The sequence below is a fragment of the Phyllopteryx taeniolatus genome, chromosome 10 (assembly GCF_024500385.1).
Source record: "Phyllopteryx taeniolatus isolate TA_2022b chromosome 10, UOR_Ptae_1.2, whole genome shotgun sequence".
In the NCBI taxonomy this organism is placed as follows: Eukaryota; Metazoa; Chordata; class Actinopteri; order Syngnathiformes; family Syngnathidae; genus Phyllopteryx; species Phyllopteryx taeniolatus.
Genome location: NC_084511.1, coordinates 11,534,069 through 11,556,619, shown reverse-complemented (window position 1 = coordinate 11,556,619; position 22,551 = coordinate 11,534,069). Strand labels below are relative to the sequence as shown.

Here is a 22,551-nt window from a genome sequence, read left to right as displayed (position 1 = left end):
ACATTCTGCAAGTTGGCACTAAAGTCCAGGCTAATGGGAAAGTAGCTGCCAAGAAAGTACTGCATGTTAAAGTGATACATTTTGACTGTATGAAGATCTTTGTATGTTGGGAGGAGCTAAATTTAGCCTGGATTATGAGGAGAAGTACTTGTAGTACATAGTGGCTTCACCGCAGTGTCTGTTTTTGCTGGTGCATTTTTTTCTAAATCAAATTATCTACAACCCATTAACTTTAAAGCAGGGGTCTCAAACTGGCGGCCGCAAATGGCCCGCGGGACGATATTTTGTGGCCCCCACCTTAATATGAAAGTTTAATGCTAGTGCGGCCCTCGAGTTTTATATGAATGGCACTTTTACAGTGCTGTGTGCGGAGCTGACGAACCTACCAATCATGGTGGGGTATATGGCTCTTGGGAGCGTGACATCGACCGGGCTTGATGCAAGCAGAGAAACATTTTTCAATGAGTGAAACTTATAGCAGCGTTGCCATGAACTGTGTTAATAACGACATTTAAATTTGAATACAGCAGATATAGAAGACTGAAGAAACCGAAAACTGAAATTTATTACTGATTTAAATACTTACTAGTTCTTAATTTGTTGATTGATTGATTGTTTTATTCGGCGTTTTGTACAGTAAACAGTTATACAGTTAACAGTACAGTATGTTCCATACAAATTGACTAGCAAAGAAGGGAAGTACCCGAGGAAAGTTATACACAACCAGGGTCCCTGTTCATTTAATTTTGTGTTTGTTTATTTATTTGTTAATTGATTGATTGATTGAGAGTTTTAGTAGTAGTTTTGCACACAACTTGTTTACACCAGCGTCCTTGTTTATCTTATTAAAAAATAAAAAAGACGTTTGAGAAGAATGGATTTTTTTAAATTTCTAATTTAAATTGTACGCGCGTGCACATGCACCGAGGCTACGGCCCAGCCTCAGCCAGACTCTGCCTCCAGCGGCCCCAAGGTAGATTGAGTTTGAGACCCCTGCTTTAAAGGGTAATAGATCATGTTGCAATGGATGACTATCAATTAGTCATATCACACTTTTTTTTGGTAGCATTGTGCTGCACTGATTTCTCGACACATTCTAAAGAAGGGGCAGCCGCTATTCTTGCAGGACTTTGGTGTATCACCTTGCTATTCACCCGTGTTTGCAGCCGTCTGAGTGGGAGGTTTTTCAATGCAGGGAGAGCGTTGGTCATCCATATTAAGTGACTGTTAAATGGAGCAGGCAGCATCCGTTGACAATAAAGACAGCGATGGAGGTGTAAGGCGACTTGTGTGTCACTCTGGGGGAAGGGAAATGAAGCTCAGGCATTACTCTATCAGACATGCCATGGAAGAGGCAAATTGGAAAAGGATGGGTCGGGGAAACTCTGGCAAACAATTCATGTTTATCACCTGGTGTTGCCCTCATATGGGCTGGATATGTCATCAATCGCCTGCAGTTTCTCTCACATTTTTCCATTGTTTTTCAGCGCACTTGTGAAGCCCACCGTGGTTCCTCTGAGACCTCCTCGCAGAAAGCCTGCGGCTGGGTTGAGCGAGAAGCCACTTGTGCTGGGCTTTAACCCCTGTGAGCTTCATTGTGCTCCACCACTTGAAGAGGAACTTGTGCTGAGCTTCGGCAGGTCAACCGTGGGAGGATTCTCACAGAGGACGGTTCAGGGGCTTCTGTCTATTGCTGGTGAGGTCTGGCTAAGGTCACTGTATATTTTCTAAACACAGTCCCCATGATAATATTTACTGCAGTTCTTCCGTGCAGCAAAGGGATATGGAAAAAGAAACATCCTTAGCAGCAGACAGCGCCACAGCAGTTGGCTGATCCATAAAAACCTATTTTAAAGGCAATTAAACCTGCTGTACAGCTACCTCTGTTGATTAGGTAACTAGGTTACGTTTTACCATTTAGAACTATTGTTTGGTTATATCGGCGCCTGTAATTGTTTTTGTTTTAGACCCCATCAGGTTTGTTGTTTAATAATGCGAGGTAGAATTCAGACCACTGTTCAGATCACTGTTCGAATTCAGACTAACACACGTAACAAATGTTTGGTGAAGCCTCATGTTGAAATTTGTTTATCCATCTGTCCGTGGTTAGTTAACAAACAAACGGTGCCATAGTGACTAAAAAAAAAGCAATTTTATCCGCACTTTAAACCAAATCATCACCAGAATCTCATGGGTCCATGCAGCCCTGCTCTGCATAATGTCCAAATTTTGTTTGTATGTTTTGTGTGGTACTCCAAACTCTTTCACTATTTTCAGTTTCATGATTACAAACCGTCTGTTGTGATAGCTTTCCGTGAAACAACAAAACTAGTGGTGGACTTAGGCTGTGTAAAAACTTTTACAGACGACCACATTGAGCTATCTACTGCAATCTGTGTAAAAAAGTTACACTTTGAGCCTATTTCAGGTTCCCAAAACACAGTTGTCATGTAAATGAACGTTTTTCAATCAAGTGATCTTTTGTAAACTGTACTGTATATCAAACAAAATCTAATTAAACTGATTTTTGCTTTAATATATATATATATATATATATATATATATATATATATATATATATATATATATATATATATATATATATGGCGGCACGGTGGACGACTGGTTAGAGCGTCAGCCTCACAGTTCTGAGGACCGCGGTTCAATCCCCGGCCCCGCCTGTGTGGAGTTTGCATGTTCACCCCGTGTGGGTTTTCTCCGGGCACTCCGGTTTCCTCCCACATCCCAAAAACATTCATGAATTGGAGACTCTAAATTGCTCATAGGTGTGAATGTGAGTGTGAATGGTTGTTTGTTTGTATGTGCCCTGCGATTGGCTGGCAACCAGTTCAGGGTGTACCCCGCCTCCTGCCCGATGATAGCTGGGATAGGCTCCAGCACGCCTTCGACCCTAGTGAGGAGAAGCGGCTCAGAAAATGGATGGATGGATATATATATATATACGCACACACACACACAGCGGCTGAAATAAGTATTTAACACGTCACCATTTTTCTCACTACATATATTTCCAAAGGAGGTATTGACCTCGTGACCCTAGTGAGGAAAAGTGGCTCAGAAAACGAATAGATGGATGCTATTGACCTGAGAATTTCACCAGATGTTGGCAACAACCCAAGTAATCCACACATACAAAGAAAGTAGAGCAAATAGGATCAGAAATTAAGTTGTGTGTAATAACGTGAAATGACACAGTGAAAAAGTATTGAACATGCCAATTGGTATTTATTTAATAGTTTGTACAAAAGCCTTTGTTTGCAATGACAGCTTCAAGATGCCTCGTGTATGGAGAAACTAGTCGCATGCATTGCTCTGGTGTGATTTTGGCCCATTCCTCCACACAAGCAGTCTTTAAATCTTGTAGTTTCCGTGCACTTTTTTTATGGACCGTGGGTTTCATTTCTTTCCATATCTTTTCAATTGGATTAAAGTCTAGTGATTGGCTGGGCCATTGTAGCAGCTTAATTAATTTTTTTAAATTTTTTTTTTTGAAAGCAACTGAGAGTTTCTTTGGCAGTATGTTTTGGATCATTATCCTCTGAAATGTCCACCCTCGTTTTCATTTTCAACATCTTCGTAGATGGCATCTTTCCACTTACGTATTATGCCCCCAATTGTGCTCACTGGAACGTTCAGAAGCTTAGATATGCGCCTGTAACCAATGCCATCGTTATGTTTTGCAACAATTAGTTAGCGATGGTCTTGAGACAGCTCTCTACTCTTATCCATCATGAGATTTGTCTTGACTCACACCTTGGCATTGAGACCTTTTTGTTGGCCGTCAATTACAAGTAGGACTGAACCAGCTGATATTAATTTGGACTGACAAGGGGCTGGATTGCTGTTTAATTATTAATAGATTTTAGGTGTTGTCTTGGCTTTCCATGCCTTTTTGCACCTCCTTTTCTTCATGTGTTCAATACTTTTTCCCTGTATCATTTCACATTTTTAACTTAATTTATGTGCTTATTTGCTCTACTTTCTTTGTATGCATGGATTACTTGGGTTGTTCCCAACATCTGGTGAAATTTTCAGGTCAATAGCACCTTTGGAAGTATATTTAGTGAGAAAAATGGTGACGTATTAAAAACTCATTTCAGCCGCTGTATATACATGCTTCAGCACCCCCAGAAATAGGCTATACGTTATCAAAACAATGTCTTCCCATTGCTTTTATTTAACAGACAAACAAAATGCTAAATTACCTAATAATAACATCTGATAAATACACCTTACCTGTAAGTGTTTTAAGATTAGACAACATCTTTTTATGTCAGAGGCTTGTGACTTTTATGCTGGAACAAGACACAACATATTCGCCACAAATCATTCGTGGAGCTGAAAACATAAAAAATTTGTCTTAAAACAGGCCGTGGATTTGGAATATCTTGCTTGTCCAAATCTGCTACGCCATTGTCATGAATGCTCCCTAGTTCATGTTCCTTCATGTCAGCGGTGTCCCTGTTTTTTCTGCCTTATAAGTCCCCAAGATCTCAAGCACCCAGTCAAACAAGGTAAAAAGTCATCAGAAAAATAAATGCAATAGATCGACACACCTGCGAAATCTACTTAGTACTGTGCTTTCTTACTTCTCACCACTGCCACTAATAATAGAGTCTATTCACCCTTCCATAGCATATGATGGTAACTACTACATGCTGTAAATCATCGCTTAAAAAAGTAGGATCTGAAATATGGATTCCACTGAACCTGGACCAGAACTATCCTCATGGCAGTCATACTAAAAGCGACCAATATCTCGCCCCAATCACTTTGTTGGCTTCAGATGATTCAATTGGGAACTGCCGTTTCAGCCAATTACACTTGAAAGGACAGAAATTGTGTGAACATATGGTCCTAGCCCAGCAATTAATATCTTTAAACATGGATCTGACATGACGATGACAGGAAAACGAAAGCATACTTGGTTATCCATATGTTCACACAATTGCTAGCCCAGCAATTAATATCTTTAAACATGGATCTGACATGACGATGACAGGAAAACGAAAGCGTACTTGGTTATCTGGGTGCAGCTTGTACTCTCAAACTTTAAAAAACTGAGACTTAAGTTTTGCTTGTGCTGACATTTGACTTACTGTGTTTTTGAATGGAGTCTCTTTGCTGCATATTTGCCAACTTTTTTTTCTCAGCTAAGAGGTAAAATGGAAATGAGCGGATATGAGGCTGGATTTTCCCTTTGAACATGCTGCCCACTCAATGAATTGCACTGTGACACAGAAAAAAATGGGAATTTTGATTGATTGAATTCCTTCCATTTCTTTTGCAGAGTTCACCATACAGCTTACACTCAGAGAAGTCAAATGAATCCCTATAAACTTTGAGAGGAGCCTCGCAAAAAGAAAATGTCTTTTACAAAGAAAAAGAAAAACTAGCATATTACAGTCACCCCTCTCAGTCCAAGTGTACCCCTTTAGGCTATCTGAGTAGAGCCTTTGGAGGACATGATTAAAAATTAATATTGGCTCAGGATTGACAGCAAACACCATTTGATGTGAGCCACAAAGAGGCTGTGGGTTTGTCGGCAGCTGAGTGTTCCACAGGCACCACAAAGCTCAGTAAGAGGGACAGGATGGGGATGGACAGGTTGAGGTTCTGTGAGGCGCCCATATACTGGTTATCTCCCTTCAGTATGCATGACCACTTTCTGTAGCGCTACACGCGACGCATACCTCTAAGTCGCCGTCTTCAGTCTCCACCTCTGCCGCTGTGGGCAGTGTCCTGGTTTGGCTCCTGATGTAGCACCTCTGATGTTCGGCAAAGCGGATCCCAGTGAGTCCCTTTGAAAATGTCAGGAAAAAAAGATTGCTCAGAAATTCAGATATATCTTTCATTCATTAACTCTGTGCAATGCGCATCTTCCATCAGCACCCAGGCAATTGTATTGAAGGGGGCCGATTTGAGAAGATAATCAAAAGAGAAGTCGATGCGTAATGCATTCCTTTAAATCTTTCTTTTTTGTTTTTTTGTAGTCCGTTATGCAACTGATGAAGAGTTCACCAGTGCAAGAATGCACTTAAAAGTGCAATAGATGAAAAAAATGCATGGGTATGGTTGAACAACGAAGAGAAGGCAGCACTTTCCCATGGAAAGTGTAGTTTCGATAGACTCCGAAAGAGGCACTCATTTAACAATATGTGTATCGGTGTGGTGTTCGTACAATTGCACTGCATCATGCCGAGAGGAGTTTATACAACCCCAATTCCAATGAAGTTGGGACGTTGTGGTAAACATAAATAAAAACAGAATACATTTATTTGCAAATCACGTTCAACCTATATTTAATTGAATACACTACAAAGACAAGATATTTAATGTTCAAATTGCTAAACTTGATTGTTTTTAGCAAATAATCATTAACTTGGAATTTTATGGCTCCAAAACGGCTGGGACAGGGTCATGTTTACCACTGTGTTACATCACCTTTTCTTTTAACAATCCACCTCATTTAGCTAAAAAAGGTAGGCTAACCCACTAGCTAACGAATATCTGCTGACTGGCTCCAGTTCTTTCTCTTAATTCTAGACAAATAATCAAACATGAATGTGATTACTAATAATAATAATAACAAAAATCACTATTGAAATAACATTTGGCTAGCGAATACCTATATTTGCAGAATTGTTCCTACTCTTTTTCGTGGTAACAGGCAGTCACAAAGGAAAAATAATTCTTATAGCTAGCAGCTGCAGCAATGAAAATAATAGACCATTGTTGAACACCAGTCTGTGAAAAAAATTTAACTTCAGCAAGCTAACTACAGACTGCATAGAACTGCAAACTTGTTTTCCTGGCAACAGGCGACTGACAAGACATAAATATGTGATTCTTAGTTTAAAAAATAAATCACAAATGAAATAATGCAGAAAGTTGAGCATGATTTCTTGAAATCTTTTCCTGGTTCTACACCACCAGCGACAAATGTTATTTATCACAGAATGTCAGAATCAAAACAAAACTTTAACCAGCTACTTCGTGAACACGTATATCTGCAGATGTGCGCCAGTTCAAAATCATGACCAAAATAACATTTTCGCCAGCGAGCAGATGTGGAAACAACTAATTTTAAAAGTTAGCAGATGAGAAAGGAGATTTTCAAAATTGCCACAGATGTTCTTTCTTGTAACAGACAAATAAAAAGTTGACATTATTCATTTTTAAATGCCATAACCTCAGCTAAAATGTTTTTATATTTTTGTGTTTTCTGTAACGCCCGAAAAAGGTGCCAAAGTCTAGGTTTATAGGAAAGTAGTAACTGGCGACAAAGAAGTATGTTTAAGTGATACACTTAATCTCTATGCAGATCTTTGTATGTTGGGGAGGAGCTAAATTTAGCCTGGGTTGTTAGCAGAAATTATGGTGTCTTGGCTGCATGTATACGTTTTTGCTGCTGTATTATTTTTTTTTAAACAAATAATCTGTAAGCCAATTATTTTTAAGGGTAATATTGTTTGAAATTATATTAAAGTGTTTTGGGATCCTAGTTTGTGGGATATGTAAAGTATAAACTATTATTATAAATATATATGAACGCAATTTGAAACTTTTTTGGGGGATGTCAATTGCTTGCATTTTTAAAAAAAAAAATCGCTTTTTGTAGTATTCCCCGGGAATAGCAGGGGTTGACGATAATAGTGTATACCTTTTTTTAGCAGCATGTTTTACAATCACAGACTATTGACCAACGCATCAGCGCTCTTTCTTTTAGATGGAACAGAAGACAAATGGCGTGGATACTCCGCTGTGGCTGTACAACACTTCATTGCGTATACGCCAGAGAGTTGAGTGACATGCTTGGAGAATGAAGTGTTTTCTGCAGAGGGCCCCCATTGAATTAACCAGTCACAGGTTGCTGTCACTTCTTAATCTGCGCAGTCAAGTGTTGAAGTCACTCTCTTCAGCCGCAGCGGTGATCCTCCACTGGGTGCTCTGTTCAGTCTGACACGTCAAACCTCAACGGGCATGAGAGCGAGAGATTTGTTAATTCGCTCCACACTATTGTATGTTAATCTAACATATTCTGCCGAGACAGTGTCTGAAACTCGCGCACAAGATCGGATTGTATCCAATTTATTTCCTGCAGAGAGCTGCTCATTCATCACACTGTATTAGAACAGACAGCAGGATCTACATCTGCCACAGAATGGCGTCGGCTAAAATTTTTTATGAGTGGCGCCATGAAAATGAACTTGATTCTCTCTTAATTTAATTGGGGCAACATGCCGATTGCTGTGACATTTCCTTTTTAATCAGTTAACTTGACCGTGTGGCCGCCACGTCTACATCCTGGATTTCTTCGGCAAGGTGTCTTCACCCAGAAAAGCAGACAGCAGCCGCGCATGACAGGATAAAATGTGAAGCCTGTCGCAATCTACCGCCTGTAATTTCATCTGCGTCAGGAAGGATAGGGAAATAATAGTCTCAAGCACAGAAGCATGATGTTTATGCCTGGCTTTATTGTGATGAGTCTCTGTTTAATTTGGCTGGGTTGTATCGAGAAGCAGCGGGCGGGAAAGCAAAGGGCAATGTTGTGATGAGATACAATGATTACTGGGCTTGGTCAACCAGAAAATGAAGAAAGACACATTGACACAGGGATGAGAAATGGAAAAGCGATGTCATTTTGTGAGATGACGCTAGAAAAATAAAGGGGGGAGGCCACTTGGCGTATCCATTTGCGAGATGTTCATCTGCGTCTACTCAACAGGATGGAGGACATAACGGCATGCATCATTCAGCTCCTGTGAATAAAGATCTAAAGCAATGTCAGCAAGTCTCACAAAGCCTCATGCTAAAAAAAGTTACACTGCAATGATTTGCATAATTCTTTTCAACCCATATTCAGTTCAACATTTGGAAATAAAAACCATGAAAAACAAGGCTGTGCATCTCTGGTACCTCACACTATTTCATCTCATCTAATTGCTTTCCTATCCTTGAGCTGTCCATGTAGATTCACCATTAAAAGTTTACTAACAATAAACATATTGTTAAATTATTATCTCTCTGACTATGTCAATAGAAATTGTGTATTATTATGCAGTGAAACTTCTGAAGGACTTTGTTTGACTTTGACAAGTTTTACTCACTGATGAATGCTGTGCTTGAGTTCTGGATGGTTGGCGGATGGCCACCATGATCCGACAAGACTGCGATGTCAGCGAGGAGGTGGCAGGGGGATGTTTTTGGGGAGTGAGAGACAACACACCATGCCATGCAACAAAGGTTTCGCTGAGGCTTTAAGTGACATGGGTGAAGGAAGAAAAACTACTAAAGGGGCCACTAAAATTCCCAGCCGTGGCCCAATGGTTAAGATCATCGCCTGCCAGTGTGGGGGACCCAGGTTCAAGACCCCAACTGGACCATCCGCCAACATCCCCCGGACTCCCGGCTGTGGTGTCCTTGAGCAAGACACTAATACCCTGAAATGCTCCCCGGGCGCTTCAGCTGCCCCCTGCTCCAGTGTATTCCACTAAAATGTGTATGTGTATGTGTCCACTATGATGGGTTAAATGCAGAGAACAAATTTCATGTGCATGCATGCATGTTCATGACAATAAAAGGTGATTCTTGTTCTTCTGAGAGTCTGTGGACTGGTGGATAAGGCAGTATACCCTCAATTTTTGCATCATGAAATGAGACACAGCCAGAAACTATCCATGGACTTACATAGATAAGTGAGTTGTCAAGGTGATACCAAGGACCAGTTCCTAGGTTAACACATAACTCAATCGGTAAAATAGCATTTTTTATTTAAGATGGTTATTTACAATGGGAAAATGCAACCAATCAGAGGAGGGGAAAATGTAGCCGTGACTTTTGTGCCACAGCGAAAGAAGACTGTGATGTGAAAGTAGCGAATCTAACATCTGATTGGTTAAGAAAGACAGCCATTGTGAATATTGTCTATCGTCCTAAGCCAGCGATCGGGATTCTGAAGGCCCTGGGCAATTTACATTGACATGGCAACACACAGAAGCTGAACTCTGATTGGAACTGGAAGCTGGGCACTAGTTAAGACACACGCTATGAAATGAAGACAAAACTGTTGGAAATAATGTATATTATTATATATTGTCTATTACATTATACATCCATCCATCCATCCATCCATTTTCTGAGCCGCTTCTCCTCACTAAGGTCGCAGGCGTGCTGGAGCCTATCCCAGCTGTCATCGGGCAGGAGGCGGGGTACACCCTGAACTAGTTGCCAGCCAATCGCAGGGCACATACAAACAAACAACCATTCGCACTCACAGTCACACCTACGGGTAATTTAGAGTCTCCAATTAATGCATGTTTTTGGGATGAGGGAGGAAACCGGAGTGCCCGGAGAAAACCCACGCAGCCACGGGGAGAATATGCAAACTCCACACAGGCGGGGCCGGGGATTGAACCCGGGTCCTCAGAACTGTGAGGCTGACGCTTGTGTTTCAGCGCTTTCCTAACTTAGACATAAATAAAATCTTGAATTTAAAGCAAAAATCAGTTTAATTAGATTTTGTTTGATATACAGTACAGTACAGTACAGTATGTCACCTTAGTGAAGTAATATTGTAAACTAATATCTATACTGTAGATACTGTATTGGTATGGCTGCAGCGGCTGCCATCTGACTGGGCTCATTTACAAACCCAAAACCCTTTATTTTTTCTGTGTGCGAAATGTGAAACTTCGTATAAATTTAATTGACTGTGAAAAATCTGCGACGACGTGGTGAGATATAATCCGGCCACTGGATGCTTTAAGCGGATATATTTTCTTTGTAGGGATGTGTAGGCATCAGACAGAGGTGTGTTATTTGACTGACAGTTGAAGAGGGCGTGGTTTCACACCCATAGCGTTCAAGAGCAGGAAGAAAGGCTTGGTTTTATGATTTTGAAGTCTCACTTTACATCCTATATTTTTTTTTTCAATCATTTAAATTTGGCAAGATTGTTAACGACACACTTCTCTGGGGTGTGTACAAATTAGAACACTTTTTATTTTGACTTTACAGGGATTCAAAGCTTAAAAGGTCGATGTAGAGTAGTAAAGTTGCCTCCCCTAGTAGTACATAACTATACCTAAAATTAGAAAATTTCACCTACAGTATAGAAAAACTTGAAAGTGTAATGCTGACCATCTTAAATTTGATCCTCGTATATGGTTAACTAAACTGTAAACCATTTGATCCATTGGGTCTAAGACATGACAATATGTGAACATTATGCCTTCCTAACTTTCTGGACCTTGAAATAAATTTTTCTGAAAGTATTCTGCAGTAAAAATGAACCGTTTTATTTTTTGAAATGATTTCTTATTGTGTAATGCAATGTGCACCTTTTAGTCAGTAGTTTTGATTTCATAACTGATAGTCTATAACGTATGTGTACCAGCTACAAATGAAAGGAACGGCATTATTCCCCCCCCACCCCCCCCTGAAATGAACGTCCTTATAACGAAGTTTCAGTGCAAGTTTGCAACCAATTGGAATAATTAAGACTTTAATGGGAGAATGACTGCTTCTTTGCTCGCAAGGTGTATTATTCCTCTCTGCCGTTTATACAAGTCATGAATTGTTGTGGAAGATAAGCAGCTGAAATCTGTGGCCCAGAGTTCTGGTGGCATATTGCCCAAAATGTCCTCAGGCTTGATGGAGACCGTGTCTGGACTGGCCAAGTGCGGTCATTTTCAATAACAAGCAAGCTTTTTCTTTTTGTTAGAAATCAATTTAACTATCAGCACACACAGCTGCCTCTCGGTGTGTTTTATAGACCAGCTCGATCCCATTCTTCTTTCTTTCACTCAGAAGAAGGTTTGAGTTACTGTGCTTACGAGCTTGCTACTTAGTCTTTCATGGAAGAGCAGTGAGTCTCCTCAGGGGATCTGCTTCAACAGTGCGAAGTGGAACAAGCAACAGGCTTGTGCGTGTGTGTGTGTGTGTGTACACGTGTGCGCGTCAGTGTATGTGTGTGTCAGCCTGGCGAGAGAAGATATAGGCGAGATAAAGAAATGTGGACAAATATTATTGCAGATGTTAACATTCTGCTGGCCATTGTAACAGACAAAGACAAGTGAATGTTTATTTTATTTGAATTGAAGGTTTGTCTATTAACATTTCAAAGTAAATAAATAATGTAAGAATCACAAATCGAGCGTCAGGCTTTGTTGTCTGAGGTGCTGCTTGTGCAACCACCAGCACACTCGAGCAGGATTTAGAAATGAAAGGTAAGCTAATGAGTTTTTGCTGGAGACAAAATTGCTACTGCAAAAGCTACAGTGTGAAACAAATGGAGACGGGCTTCTGAATAGTGTTTATACCGCTAACAACTTGCTACTAGCGAATTAGTCTTTTAGGAAAAGAACAAACCCCCTCTTGGGACTGCTTTGAGTGCATTTAAACAGTAAATCGGCTCTTCTAATGACTGTGTGTTTAAGCAGTTATTCCGGGAATTTATGGTCATCCACTCATTCATTATCTGCGCCAATTATCCTGTTTGAAGGGAGCTAAAGCCATTCCTGGCGCAGAAAAGGGGCACGGCCTGGCAGCAAATCACATATTAACATTCACACTTGCATTCAACAGCTGACCTGCATCTCGTTGGTGGTCGTGTTCCAAAGTGTATAATTAGACCTTCACCTGCAGTGTCCACATAGTTTTATTTCTTGTGCCCTACATTTTCAGCAATGCCATTTTAAGAAGTTGTTGTCCTGTCAAAGATGTCTATTGAAGCCCTGCGACTGACTGGCGACCTGTCCAGGCTGTACCTCGCCTCTCCCCCAATGTCAGCTGGGTTATGCTCCAGCTCACATGTGACCTTAACTCTCTGGTGCCTCGCGGTTATGAGAAAATGAGATGGCCCAGCCGGACGCCACCATTGAAAAATCTGAAAATGGCATGTTTAAACATCACATTTTCGTCTCAACTAATACGAAACAAGCCAAAAAGTCAAGGTTTCGGTCACACATTTCCTATTGATTTACATTGATTTCTCGTAAAGTAAATTTGCGCTGATTTAAATCCTTCATCCTTAACCAATTCTTACAAACCAGGGATCATTTTATTTGTGTTTCTATCCTTTAGCCAATGATATTGTCCATTTTGATATATAGCCCGTTAGAACATTTTAGTAACATACCACTACGAACATGGCGCCGGGCGCCAGCTTTGCACATCTACGTCCGTGGTGACGGCGAGCCCCCGACTATATAAAAAGCCTTCCATATGTTACAGAAGCAAACGCCTGTGTAACGTCATCATCCCAAACTATTTTAGAGCGATGGAACAAATACACCAATGAGCCGACTAACCCCGTGTATTTATCAGATATTATTGCGCATGCAAACTTACCTCCAAGGATGACTAGCGTCCTTCTGCAATGAAGCATTACAGCGTTCGATTTTAACAAAACAAGCCTAATCAACGGTATCTAACACCACTATTTTCACTCGTTATTGTCTTAAAAACATCCAGACTTCTAATATAGGCGACTATCATGCTGCACGGCTTCCGCAGAACGAGGAAATAGGCGACAAATCACAACCCTTCTCAGATATTTTGAGCCTTCAAGACCATCAACAGATTTGTTCTCAAGCTATTTTCACCACTTTATATTGGTTAATATTGCGTAAAAACAAAAGACAAAGTGGAGACAAACCAATAGTATTGATTTGTGAAAAAATGTGAAATTGACCATAGTTGGACTTACGAGATTTCCGCCCAACGGCGACTATATACAGTGGTATAGTAGGTATACGTGTTCATCAACTTTTATTTCTAAAAGGTCTACAATATTTAATATTATTGTAAGCTAGTGTAAGATTTTGCAGTTTAAACATTATCACTGCGCTTAAGTATAGTAAAATACAAAAAAAGCATACTCATTCAATTAAAATGTATGGCAAATAAAGGTTGAATGAAAATTGTACCTAAATAAATATTTAAAAACAAACAGTTCTTGACGATCAAATGCAAATGTTTTGAACTTAAAAAGTGAAATACAATTGAACTGTTGTTAGGCAGTGGTTCTTTCGTGTAGACGGAGCACACGTACCGCTAGTGGTATTTGTTCCACACTTTGAGAATCTCTTCTCTAAATGATGTTAAAATACAGACAACAAACCATGATGTAAATACAGTTATCCATTCACTCTTTGAAAAGGCCAATATATAAACATGGTCATCATCGTAATTTCCCACATTTCCTCTTAAATGCTCATGTATATCCCTTCACTTACATGTTTAAAGTCGTGCACCTCGAGAACCTCCTGACTCCCATTTCCAATTCGGAAGATTTCAATCTGCCGAATCGGGTCGATCTCCATTAGGCTGCGTGTCTCGACGCCATCTAGAAGCGCTTTGTACTGGTGGTCGTACACCTAAAATGATGGAAGAATAATCAGCACAAAATCACACACGAATACTACAAGGGTGGAATATATTTTAGGCTAAATAAAATGCCTAAACAATATGTCAATGTTAAAATGTATCATAAGAAAGATGAATGAGATTATTGATCAGTGGTTTCCTCAAGGATCTAAAATAAATAGTTCAAGTGTTCTCTTCACTGTGGCCCGAAATTGGTGCAGACATGCTTGGATGGCAGATAAAATTCCCTTTTTGAAAAACGATTCATGCCCACCGGTTGAAAATATGCCATTAATATTTATGTGAGGGTTGTGTTTGCGCGGTGAAATATATCGCTAAGTCCATCTTCATTTTTCTCTGTGGTAAATCAGACGCTTGCCAATGAGACGCATTATTAATGAATACATTCAAACGGGACTCCGTCAGGATTTATGTACATCAGACACAGCTGACCTCCAATGCTCAAAGACAAAAATTAGCTTTCACTTTATGCTCTCCCACATGCTCATTGTTTTGTGTCTGCCTGCTTACATACTGTCATCAGAACCTTTATTTTTGTCTGGTTAGAGAACAATAGGATGATAATGGGATATAATTCTTAATAGCAGATCACTATTAGAGTGGCATTGCCCTATAAATCTCCATTTAGATGGGTCACAGCAGCATCGGCAAAGAGACCTAGAACTTAAAACCGCCAGCAGAAGCCAAATGAAAATGGCTTTGAGATTTAAGTGTCAATTGGACCGTTATGGATAAAGTCGGGCCTATTAAATAATCCGCAAGAGTGGTGAATTAAACTTCTATTTTAACATTATTTTATATTAGCATAAATGTGCAATTGGGGAAAACAGTGAATTACGATTACTTGTAATGGAAATTCAACAGTGAGAGTATCCCTATGGGATAATAATAATAATAATAGGCGGCACGGTGGACTACTGGTTAGAGCGTCTGCCTCACAGTTCTGAGGACCGGGGTTCAATCCCCGGCCCCGCCTGTGTGGAGTTTGCATGTTCTCCCCGTGCCTGCGTGCATTTTCTCCGGGCACTCCGGTTTCCTCCCACATCCCAAAAACATGCATGGTAGGTTCATTGACAACTCTAAATTGCCCGTAGGTGTGAATGTGAGTGCGAATGGTTGTTTGTTTGTATGTGCCCTGCGATTGGCTGGCAACCAGTTCAGAGTGTACCCCGCCTCCTGCCCGATGATAGCTGGGATAGGCTCCAGCACGCCCACGATCCTAGTGAGGTTAAGCGGCTCAGAAAATGGATGGATGGATATATTTACAGCATATACCTCTTTTGATACTTGGACTGTGGGTTAGAGATAGAGAGAGAGAGAAAGAGAGAGAGAGAGAGAGAGAGAGAGAGCTGAGCTGAGTTGCTATAAGTGGAAGGTGTTAGAACACGATGCAGTATCTTGTCTCGTTAAAGATGGTATGGGTTAATATTTGTTGAAGTGCTAGTTCTCATTATTTCCAATGCGATACTGAAACTATACACTAAAGTTCTAAATATCAAGTGTCACTGGGCTACGAGACATTTAAAAAGCCTTGTGAAAATTAATTAGCTTCACTCGTGACAGTGCAGGCAGGTGAAAGTGCATGGAAAAACTCCCAATTTGTCTTATACTTCCTATACGAATACGTGTCGCTCCTTGTTTAAACAAAGACTTACATTATCCATTTGAAACTCTCAGTGATCTTCCAGTAATATTAAAGCTGCTTGTTTTTTTACTACAGTTTGCAGAAGCCACTTATAGTTGTCCCATTAAAAAAATATATCAAGAACTGGCAACAGGTCAATATAGCTTTTTATAATGAAACGTGGCGGCACGGTGGACGACTGGTTAGAGCGTCAGCCTCACAGTTCTGAGGACCCGGGTTCAATCCCCGGCCCCGCTTGTGTGGAGTTTGCATGTTCTCCCCGTGCCTGCGTGGGTTTTCTCCGGGCACTCCCGTTTCCTCCCACATCCCAAAAACATGCATGAATTGGAGACTCTAAATTGCCCGTAGGCATGACTGTGAGTGCGAATGGTTGTTTGTTCCTATGTACCCTGCGATTGGCTGGCAACCAGTTCAGGGTGTACCCCGCCTCCTGCCCGATGACAGCTGGGATAGGCTCCAGCACGCCCGCGACCCTAGTGAGGAGAAGCGGCTCAGAAAATGGATGGATGGATAATGAAACGTAATACTCTTAATACAGTATGGATACAAACCACACAATTGGGAGAAAAAAATGATAGAGGGTTGGACAAAAATGCGGATGAAATCTATTATAGTCTTAATGTATTATGACTTGTGGAAAAAAAAAATATGTATGTGCTATATTATTCAAAAAATGCTTGAAAGAAGGCCTGCCCCCTAATAAAACAGTTTATAGTACTTGCATTTCAGGTTATATTTGAATGGTGTAAAAAGAGGCTAAAGCAAGCAGGAAGCCATAATTAACAGTGGGTTAATTTTTACATGTGACCCTTTTCCCATTACAAGAGACCTTTTGACCCATTGTTAATTACAATATTCATCATTGTACTGTATTAATTAGGGTATTTACTGCAATGTGTGAATGATAAGTCTCCAGACATCCCGAGCACGTTTGGGCTAATCTACTTGAATAAACTGAGTTTCCAAGGAAACTGACTTGAAAAATGTAATGGTGCGTAGCTCTGAAAATCTCATGTCAACATTCTGGGGGATTTTGACAGTCTCACAATTCAATTTACTGCCACTTTTTCATAACAGACTTTAAGCTGAGGTTCAGCGCTAACCCCATGTTGTCAAGTGTCAATTGCAGAAAAGTCACTGGCAGAAATCTGCAGTTCTTTTTCAAAGATGTAAAATGAATGTCAAATTAATGTTGATGTCCAAAGTGGGTTTGTACTGGGAAATGTCCATGTTACTTTTTATAGCAAATACCTTCCATTTTGTTGGTTATTCTCTTGTACAAGCTGGTCCTTATGCTCATCACACACTGACAAAAAGGAATTTTATGCACAGCAAGAAAACCACATCAGGTGCTCCATGTTGAAACCCCCGCAGACTATACCCTGTTTATTCAGTCAAGGTTTCCATCTGACGTGCTTCTTAACAGCGGTGAGATGCTTTCCGCCGCATACTCACATTGAAAGCAGTGAATGAAAAGCGGCAGGCGCTGCCAAACCTGTGGGTTGTTTGTGCGAAAGGGTCGTGGTCGTACTGAGCCCGGGGACATTAGGAAAAGGTTGTATAGATGTTGTTATAGGTGACTGGATTGCTGGGTGCATAAATGTGTGTGTGTATGTGGCGAGAGACAGCGTGCATATGTTCAGATGTCAGCGATGGCCAAGGCGGCGGCCGTGGGAGTGTGAGAGAGATGAGTTGATGACAATATGCCCTCTTCGTTGTCCTTGAGGGGAAGGAGATCGACGCTGCAGTCAGGCGGAACTAGATGCCTGTCACTCACGGCAGGCGGGTGGTGGCGGAGGCAGTGGCAGTGGGTGTAATGCGGGCAGCAGTGGGAGGGAAAGGTGGCGCGGGGGCAGAGCGGCGCAACGGGCCTCCAGGGAGCCATAGGCAGCCGTGTGATGGATTGAGGTGGGCAGCAGCTTAGACAGTTACACCAGTGAACGTTATGTCCTTTTGGTTTCAGTCCTTATAAGGTCTTCTCCACTTTTTCACACACTCTCTTGCATTTGTCATTCTGCCCGACAACTTGCGGAAAAAACAAGCTGTAGTCCATTTTATAGACAGTGAATCCCCGTTCATTCGGGGTAGACATTACAGACCCACTTGATACAGGTAAAAATCCACGATACAGCGAGACCGTATAAATGTTTTTGTTGTTATTGTTGTTTTTTTTTTTTACCCCTCCCATACACTTTAACCATTTAAACTCCTTTAAACAAGCTTTGTTAAACACATTGTAAGCATATTTGAACACACAAAGAATTATAAGTATAAAATGCTGAGAAAATTCTGTACATATTGTAGTGTTTCTGTGTTAGATCTGTGCCTTTAAGAGGCAGGGCCTGGTAGGGTATTGTGTGAGTGTCTCGGCTAGGGCTATGGCCGACAATAGCTTGAATACAGTAAGTGTGCGTATTCTGTTTATTTATTTTACTGTTCTCCTGGCATTCAATAAATGGCTGAGAAGTGCGTCAGCGACTGTGGTAACTATAGTGGTAGATATAGTGTAAAAACCCATCAAAACAATCATTATCAACCACATTCTGTTGCAGGGGTTTCCGCAACAGACATGTAGTTACATTACACACACCCACACACTCACACAAAACTGCAATTTTGGGAAGCCACGGTAAGTGATCTGTGATATAGCGGAGGAATGGAAAAAACAGCGGGGCCTTGAGAAACAATTTTAGTTCATTCTGTGACCACGTTCCAAATCATTTTCTTCATTGAGAGGAAATGGAATTAATCTGTTCAAGCCTCCCATAAAGCAACAAGAAAATTGTAACGTGTTATTTGAATTATAAAAAAAAAAAATCACTCTCCAATATTGTACTTTAGAAAAACAGGCATTAATGAAGTAATTCAATGGAATTCAAATTAATTAAAACGTTTTAGTCACACTTTCTCTTTTAATTCAATGCTGCCCCCCCTGGGACACCTGGGTGCAGTATCAGATAGATAGACAGATATCCGGTACTGTAAATGGATGTCTGTACGGTATCGACGCCTATGATCTTCCCAGCTTCTTGCAGAACATAATCAATATATGACTAAGTACTGTTATATTCCAAGTCTCAATACATTGTTGCACCATTTGTGCTCAAATTTCAGTTGCATAAAGGGTTATGTATGTGTGTCCCATTATGTGTTAGCATTAGCATTAAGCTAACAGACTAAAGGCTAAAATATGTGTTGTAATATATCTGTAAAATATGTGCGCAATAACATGTAATTCGCCGAGTTTTCTGTTTAGTTGAGAGTAAACAGCTTGACGAAGCTTTTTTTGAAGAATTGCTCACTATTTGCCAAAGACTGTCGGCGTTATGCTTCTGTTACCCCTCTGATAGAACATCATAAACCGGCAAATTCCAGGGCCCATTTCAACCCCACATCCCGCATCGGTACTTTACATACTAGATACCGAAATTGCTGGCTCAGATGGCAAAAGTGACTGATGTGTCTAAACAGAGGAACATCTTTTCAGGAAAAAAATGGCTCGAAAACTTTGAGTTTGAAATGTGGCTCAAGAATTTTAAATAGAAAATTGTGAATACGTGAATCCACGGGTGCCGAACCACGAGAATGTATGCCTTTGGGCTATTTGTAGCTTTTTTGTAATATTTATTCCCAGATTCCCACCCTCAACACTGGGTGGTAAGAGAAGAAGTACAGCTCGGTGAAGACTTTCATTGTTGCTTGTATTCCAAGTTATCTTTTATTGATTTAACTTCTACTTATTAACAGTGGTTAGCTTCTTTTTACACTCGTGTGATGATTAGGGTTGCTCAAATGTCACATATGCTACATGATTCATTCCACCGTGCATTCCGCCCTCATTATGCTTTTACTAATAGCAGTGGTTAACCTCATTTTACCCTAAACTTAAAATGTTACTTACATGTTACAGAGCCACCTGTGCCATAGTGACAGTGTGAAGGTGAGCGTGAATGCTTAACTATCTTTATGATATGATTAACTGCTGACCAATCCAGTGTTTAGTACACCTTTCAACCCTGAACAGGATAATGAATGGATAAATGGATGCATGTACAGTTAATAGAGATATTTCTCTAAGAACACATCCGTATACTCAGTAATGCTTGTAACAAACAAGTCAAAACAACTTTTAAACTGCAGTCATAGAGAAATATTTTCTAAATTACTGAGCTTAAAAGAAAATACAGGGACGACCCTTTGAGCATGTCTGTCTCGCAGGTATGAAGTAGAGAAAAAATATCAACAGACTTAAAGTGGAGTTTGAAATGGAAACAGCTGAGCACGAAGTCAGAATGAGGGCACTTTGTGGCTCCCTCACTTCTACTTGTATCATCAAGTTGCCTGCAGCACGCATATTTAGATAGCACGTCTCTTCACATGGGCACCCACAGGAGAACTACACTCTTCTCGCCCGAGTACCTTCCTTTAGAATGTTTTTTGGAGTATCACAACATGAAAAATGGAACATCTCGACTACATTCTTTCTAAATTACCACTGCAGATTTTCACCTTTGCAAATACGAGCAAGAATACCTATGTTTAGCTAGAACATTAAAGCCAAGCCCTTGTATAATGATGATTAAAGAGACTTGTGCACACTGAAGCTTTATCAGCAAAACAACACAGGATAATTACAGGTAATGAAAACAAACCTGGGTGGAAAGATCGTAGAGGAAAAACACACTCAAACAAGAATAGCAGCAGATTCATCCAAAGATAAGGGTGGAAAATGAGGACCTGCAAGGGAAATAATTCACAGCCCATATAGATTTTCCACCCAGAAACAGAGCAGCACATGGCCTTCGCACATTTACACACCTGTTTGTTGGTGTCAGGCTGTCGGCCCATGTGGGATGAAGATTTGCGGCTCTGCTTTCTTGCACGAGGTAATTTGGATCTGATAGTGTGGGGTCTCCATACCACGGGGATTATGCTTGTGGACACTAATTACCGAGCCTGTCATCTCCCAAGGCTTGCAGGATTCAGATAAATGAAGTAGGAACACTCTGTGGCTAACTAACACATGTGGCCTGCTGTTTGGTGATGCCAGATGCATACAAGCAGCTGGTTCTGGATGGATGCCAGCTACGAAAATTCAATTTGGAGAGTATTGGTCAATCACTAATGTGTCATCCACTTAGTTGCTACAGGGGCTACAGGCTTTGGGCAGTGTGCGACACTAATCTCTGTGAAGACGATGACAGTTGAGTGCAACGCCCCACGGTATGAGGTTCAGTTTGTGGCTGTTGAATTTCATGTTCACACATTGGTGTGTTTCATTGGGCTTCTTAATGTTTCAGATTCACATTCAGACAGCTTTATTGATCCCGGTGCAGGCAATTCGTTTGCAGCTTCCAGGTCCAAGTGCACATTCAGCCTCAACAGACAAACACAGAATACAAAGAATATGTCTATTAAACAGTAGTTCAGTTCGGCTTATCGTGGAACTGTTCACTGCTTCACGATTGTTGAATGCTTTTAATTTCCTTTACTCGACAAGAAGCCCAGTGCCTGTTTTTACCATGAATGAAAGTGCTAGAAAAACTATATGATCACATATGGTAGGCATCCAGCTGTTTGGGAACGTAACAATGTGGTATGGTACCTAAAGGGTGAAGCAAGACATTTTTTACATTCTTAAGGAACTTTGTTTTGTTTCCAGCAGTAGGGCACCATACTGTATGTGATATGGCACGGATCAGTCATTCTAGTACCTTTCACAACTTTTGGACAATAGAAATACAAGAAATTGGCCGCTGTGTCAAAACGATTTCAACCATACTGAAGGTTTTCACCAAGCAGCACAATTCAATTAGCCACGGTAGTACGGTTCAAATCTTGTAAACGCTGATTAAGGCTGCATATCACTGTCAGGGTGGATAGGACGGATGGTTCTAGGCTAACTGCATCAATTACTTTGTGTGACGTTATACCTTAGGACCGAGAGACAATGTTGAAATGGCCAATTAACAAAACAAAGAAAATATGCATGACATTATACATTGGTTTTAAACCTCCTTCCATCATAATCCGCAGTATTTTTTTTTTAAAGGTGCCTGTTGTGTTTATTTACATGCATAACTCTGCATCTGACGCCAAACTGAAAAGATACTGAAAAGTGGGTTGAATAGTGTGGGACACTTTACAATGGAAACACAATAAAATGTGTATCCAGTATGTGGTGGTAATACTGTAAGCCTTTGGTAACATTCAAAAACATTTTTCAAACAATGAATAAGTTAAATGAACCAGACAGTTTGTATATCTTCATCAAGAAAACATTGGAGCTGTATCACAGCAAAAAACTTACTAAAGTAGTTTCAAGTTAAAAGTCCAGAATACCTGCATAAGCTACAAACATCCAACAGGCATCGTGTATCTAGGATGATGACTTTGTGGGCCGCCAAGCACTGCATTACCATTTGCCAAAAAGAATAAGAGACACTTTGCTGGCTGCCCATTTGTGTTTTGTTTTTTGTTGTAGTGCATCAGAG

General features: G+C 40.6%; 1 protein-coding gene across 2 annotated transcripts in view; it reads right to left on the bottom strand.

Moving 5' to 3' along the window:
• Positions 1-22,551, bottom strand: part of tnmd (tenomodulin) — an 80,400-nt gene that overhangs the window by 23,646 nt on the left and 34,203 nt on the right. For both annotated transcript variants that reach the window (XM_061788193.1, XM_061788194.1), the window contains exons 3-4: positions 14,262-14,402; positions 5,715-5,822 (exon numbers count right to left, since the gene is read on the bottom strand). In XM_061788193.1, the coding sequence (XP_061644177.1) occupies positions 5,715-5,822; positions 14,262-14,402 (249 nt within the window). The remainder of the gene's footprint in view (positions 1-5,714; positions 5,823-14,261; positions 14,403-22,551) is intronic.